Source organism: Grammomys surdaster, unplaced genomic scaffold (genome assembly GCF_004785775.1).
Source record: "Grammomys surdaster isolate TR1022 unplaced genomic scaffold, NIH_TR_1.0 124938, whole genome shotgun sequence".
Taxonomy (NCBI): domain Eukaryota; kingdom Metazoa; phylum Chordata; class Mammalia; order Rodentia; family Muridae; genus Grammomys; species Grammomys surdaster.
The window spans coordinates 484,201-489,779 of record NW_021619867.1 but is presented as its reverse complement, the minus strand read 5'-3'; the positions used below and the strand labels follow the sequence as shown (position 1 = coordinate 489,779).

Sequence of the window (5,579 nt, the reverse complement as noted above, 5' to 3'; positions counted from 1 at the left end):
GATAGATAGATAGATAGATAGATAGATAGATAGATAGATAGATAGATGATAGAAACATACATACATAGTAAGAAGAAAGAGAGAAAGAGAGAAAGAAAGAAAGAAGGGAAGGAAGGAAGGAAGGAAGGAAGGAAGGAAGGAAGGAAGGAAGGAAGGAAGGAAGGAAGGGCAGGTGGGGACTTGGACAAATACCTTAATAGGTAAAGTGCCTGCCACACAAGCATAAGGACCTGAGTTCAGATGCATAGCACCTATGTAAAAGCTAGGTATCGTAGCATGTGTTTGTAACCTTTGTACTGGGGTGGCTCTCTAGATCTCATTTGCTAGCTTTGAGGTCTATTTCTCCTCTTTCAAATCGTCTGGATTGTTAACTTTAAAAAGAAAAGATGTTTAATTGAGTGCTAAGATTGTGAATTTCTGGCCTGTGAATAAGGACTGTCTCTAGGTTCTACAGTACCAAGATTTCATTGAAACAATTTTTAATTTTCTGTAGGTATTTTGAGTCTAACTTGATTTCTGATGAACAAAAAGGATTTAGATGATAAGGTATCTGCCACTTTTGCCCCAGATGGGAATGGTGGAGCATGCATGTAATTCTGCCACTTGGGAGGCAGGAGAGAAGATCAGGAGTCAGTGGCCAGTCTTGGCAACAAAGCGATTTTTTTTAGGCCAGCCTGAGCTGCATGAGATACTGTCTCAAAGATAGATAGATAGATAGATAGATAGATAGATAGATAGATAGATAGGAAGAAGAAATAAAAAGAAAGAGAAAGAAAGAAAGAAAGAAAGAAAGAAAGAAAGAAAGAGGGAGGGAGGGAGGGAGGGAGGGAGGAAGGAAGGAAGGAAGGAAGGAAGGAAGGAAGGAAGGAAGGAAGGAAGGGCCTGGACAAATAACTTAATAGGTAAAGTGCCTGCCACACAAGCATAAGGACCTGAGTTCAGATGCATAGCACCTATGTAAAAGCTAGGTATGGTAGCATGTGTTTGTAACCTTTATGCTGGGGTAGCTCTTTAGATCTCATTTGCTAGCCAATTTAGCCAAATCAATGAGCCCTAGGTTCATTGAGAGATGTCTCAAAATACAAGGGAGAGGACTTGGAAAAGCATTCAATGTCTACAGAACTTATGGTACACATGTGAGGACCTGGGTGCAAATGCCTAGAACCAACATAAAGCTGGGCATAGTGAGAAAACATCTGAAATTCCAATGCTCCTGCAGCTAGTCTGGTAACAAGTGATGAACAGCATACAAACAGGAAACTATGATTCAATCAATGCAGAAGGTGATGAGCAACACTTAAGGTTGTCCTCTGATCTCCACACATGCACCATGGTACACATGTGCGTGTATTAATGTACAAATACACACACACACACACACTCCTTCATATATTATACACACATTTACACATACATCCATAATTCCCTCATACATAAAGAACAGATATAAAAACAATGTAAAGGGTAATTGAATAAGACACCAAATGTTGACTCTGCTTTTCACATAAATGCCGGAATATGTGCAAAAGTTCCAAAGTACACATATGAATACACAACCACACAAACATGTACATGTATCACACTCATGTCAGGAAAGAAATGAAAAGGAAAAGTAAAGAAATTCAGAGGTAAGGAGAACGATAAAGTGGAGGAGAAAAGGATATTAGAAAATAGGACAGAAGATACAAGACAGAGTACAGTCATGGTGTATATGGAGTACTAGGAACTTTGGAAGCTCAGAGTAACACCCAGGGCATCAAAGTATCCAAACCAAAGAGATATTATATAAAGAATATAGTCATCAAAGATGAATAATATGGAGACCTGAGATCATCTCAGTTGAGTCTGTAACATGCCCAAGGTTTCCTTTGTGTTGATTAATGTTCCAATACCCTGACTCATACTTATGTGTTGAGGTGGAAGAAAGAAAAGATTTGAAAAGTTATTTTCAGTAGTTCTCAACTTGTAAGTCTAAATCCCTTTGGGGGTCCAACAATACTGTCCCAGGGGTTTTTATATCAGATACCCTGTATATAAGATATTTACATTATGATTTATAACAGTAGCAAAGGTACAGTTATGAAGTAGCAATGAAAATATTTGGGGGGGGGAGGCACCGCAACTTGAGTAACTGTATTAAAGGGTCACAGAATTAGGAAAGTTGAGAACCACTGCATTGTATTAAAATAAGACCTGCTGGTAAACTAAAAGAAAATATGGCCTCTCCCTGTAGTTCTCTCTATATCTCTGTTTACTTCTCCCTCTAGGTTCATTTAAACTTGACAAAAACAAAGATGACATATCTCTTAAGAAGTGTTGTCACCATCATTGATATATTTTACCAATACACCAAGCAAGATGAAGAATGTGGTACACTGAGCAAGGATGAGCTAAAGGAACTGCTAGAGAAGGAGTTCCGGCCAATTCTGAAGGTATGTGTTAAGTCTGAAGGCTGTCAGGTTTTAAGACCAGATTAGCTAGAACATTCACTCCCCTAGCTGTCTTTGAGAAAACCCCAGTAATAGTCTTTTGGGCTAGGTTATCATAAATCTATTAAGTCAGCATATATATTTTTAAAAGCAGATGTTTCTTCCACACTTTCCTGTGCTCTTCCACCTATACTCCAAGTTCCTCATGCACTCAAGCTTCCCATCTAATATAAATAGATAAATTTGTGCTAACAAATTGATCAATCAATTGACTAATTGATTGGTTGGTTGACTAGTCTAACAAATAGGGAACAATGTTATAGAGGAATGTCATCCAAAGGGGAGTTAACAAAGTGACCAAGATGATATAAAATTTGAAAACAAAGGGTATGAATTATTTTCAAGTACTTAGCAAACACTTAACTAGTGACTTTGACATATTTGAAGGCAGATGTGTTAATGTGTTTACGTGAAAATAAATATATCAGTTACTGAAGTTGGCTTATCCCACTGCTTTCCATATATCATAACTGAGCATGTAACTCTTTCACTTAGCTCCTTAGGATATCTTTTTTCATGGCTCACAATAGTCTTTGTTTTCTAAATAGTCATTTGTTTTCACAAATGCTGTGTCCTATTAATCTAAAGTAATACTCAAATGAATTAAAATCATGTAACATATAGTACACAAATATAATAGGTGCTACTAGGTTATTTTAGCTAAGAATGTGGCTGACCATGTCTTTATTGGTGTATCTTTCATATATAGAATCCAGATGATCCAGACACAGTAGATGTCATCATGCATATGCTGGATCGAGATCATGACCGAAGACTAGACTTTACTGAGTTTATTCTGATGGTATTCAAACTGGCTCTGGCCTGCAACAAGGTTCTTGGAAAAGAATACTGTAAAGCTTCAGGGTCAAAGAAGCATAGGCATGGCCACCAACACCGAGAGGAAGAAAGTGAAACAGAAGAGGAAGAGGAGACACCAAGACAGAAATCAGGTTTCAGATATTCAAGTTGGAGTGAGGGAGAGGAGCATGGACATAGTTCTGGGGGCTCATGGGGACCTAGAAAACATAGACGTGGGTCCAATTCTAGGAGGTTGGATTGGCAAGATGAATTATCCAGCTCAAAGGAATCAAGGAAAAAGCACCATGGGTCTATCTTTAGCCACTCTTGGAGTAGTAACAAAGAGAAACATGGTTCCAAATCTGAAGAGCTAGGAGAAAAAAGAGACAAGTCACATGGTAGCCCCTCTAGAGACCCTGGGGAAGAGTATGAGTCTGGATCTAGGTTAAACCATCAGGGAAGGAAAGGCCATAGTGGATTGTCACATGGATTGGAGAAGAACAAACATGAATCAAATTATACTCAGTCAAGAAAAGGTGAAGAACAAAAGCTTGGATATAGTTCTGCAAGTTCAGGAAACAGTAAGACAGAAAGTCATATATGTGGTTTCAGCAATTCTAGTGGATGTTGCAGACCACAAAATGCTTCAAGTTCTTGTCAGGAAAGTAGGTCAAGGGGACAAGGAAATCAGTCTTGCTGTACCCAGTCAAATTGTCAATCAGGAACCAGTGGAGGACAAGGATATGGATGTGTCTCAGAAGGTCAGTCCTCTAGATGTTATCAACCTAAACCCAGGTCCTGTAGCCAGTCTTCTAGTCAGAGAGGGTATGGATCTAAACAATGTGGTCAACCACAGAACTGTGGAAGGCAACAGAGAATGGGTTCAAGTCACTCTTCTTGCTGTGGACAATATGGGTCTGGAGCAACTCAATCTTCTGGTTGTGGTCAACAGGAAACAAGTTCCTGTGGATATTCTTCAAGCTCTCATCAAAAGGGGTGTAGTTCAAATGAATTTTCCAAAGGTGGTCGGCGTGGGTCTGGTTTAGGGCACTCATCCTGCTGTGAACAACATGGAACAAACTCAACTCAGTCCTCTGGCTGTAAACAACATGGACACGAATCAGGTCAGTCATGCTGTGGCCATCATGGTACTACATCAGGTCAATCTTCAGGTTATAATCAACATGGGGTTGGCTCAGGTCAATCATGTCACTTTGGGCAGCATGGGTCCAGTTCTGGTCAGTCATCTAGTTCTGGTCATCATGGATCTGGCTCAGGTCAGTCATCTAGTCCTAGGCATCACAGGTCAGGCTCAGGTCAGTCATCTGGCCTTGGGGAGCATGGGTCTGGTTCTCATCAGTCACCTAGTTCTGAGTATCATGGATCAGGCTCAGGTCAGTCATCTAGGTCTGAACAGCATGGTGCTGGCTCAGGTCACTCATCTGGCTTTGGGGAACATGAGTCCAGTTCTGGTCACTCACCTAGCTCTGGCCAACACAGTTCAGGCTCAGGTCAGTCATCTGGCTTTGGGCAGCATGAATCCAGTTCTGGTCACTCACCTAGCTCTGGCCAACATGGGTCAGGGTCAGGTCAGTCATCTGGATTTGGGCAGCATGGGTCTGGTTCTGGTCAGTTATCTAGTTCTGGACATCATGGATCTGGATCTTGGCAGCATGGGGCTGGCTCAGGTCAGTCATCTGGGTTTGGGCAGCATGGATCTGGTTCTGGTCACTCACCTAGCTCTGGCCAACATGGGTCAGGGTCAGGTCAGTCATCTAGATTTGGGCAGCATGGGTCTGGTTCTGGTCAGTTATCTAGTTCTGGACATCATGGATCTGGATCTTGGCAGCATGGGACTAGCTCAGGTCAGTCATCTGGATTTGGGGAAAATGAGTCTGCACCTAGTCATTCTTCTAGCTCTTGGCAGCATGGGGCTGGCTCAGGTCAGTCATCTGGCTTTGGGCAGCATGGGTCTGGTCACTCACCTAGCTCTGGACAACACAGGTCAGGCTCAGGTCAGTCATCTGGCTTTGGGCAGCATGAATCTGGTTCAGGTTACTCACCTAGCTCCAGCCAACACAGGTCAGGCTCAGGTCAGTCATCTGGCTTTGGACAGCATGAGTCTGGTTCTGGTCAGTTATCTAGTTCTGGACATCATGGATCTGGATCTTGGCAGCATGGGACTAGCTCAAGTCAGTCATCTGGATTTGGGCAGCATGTGTCTGGTCACTCACCTAGCTCTGGCCAACACAGGTCAGGCTCAGGTCAGTCATCTGGCTTTGGGCAGCATGG

The 5,579-nt window shown here is 42.0% G+C and overlaps 1 protein-coding gene across 1 annotated transcript in view; it reads left to right on the top strand.

The window, feature by feature from the left end:
• The first annotated feature begins 2,294 nt into the window (after positions 1 to 2,294).
• The window catches only part of Flg2 (filaggrin family member 2), a 5,668-nt gene continuing 2,383 nt past the window's right edge, over positions 2,295 to 5,579 (top strand). The window contains 2 exon segments of the mRNA XM_028784917.1: positions 2,295 to 2,432; positions 3,199 to 5,551. Of these exon segments, the coding sequence (XP_028640750.1) occupies positions 2,295 to 2,432; positions 3,199 to 5,551 (2,491 nt within the window).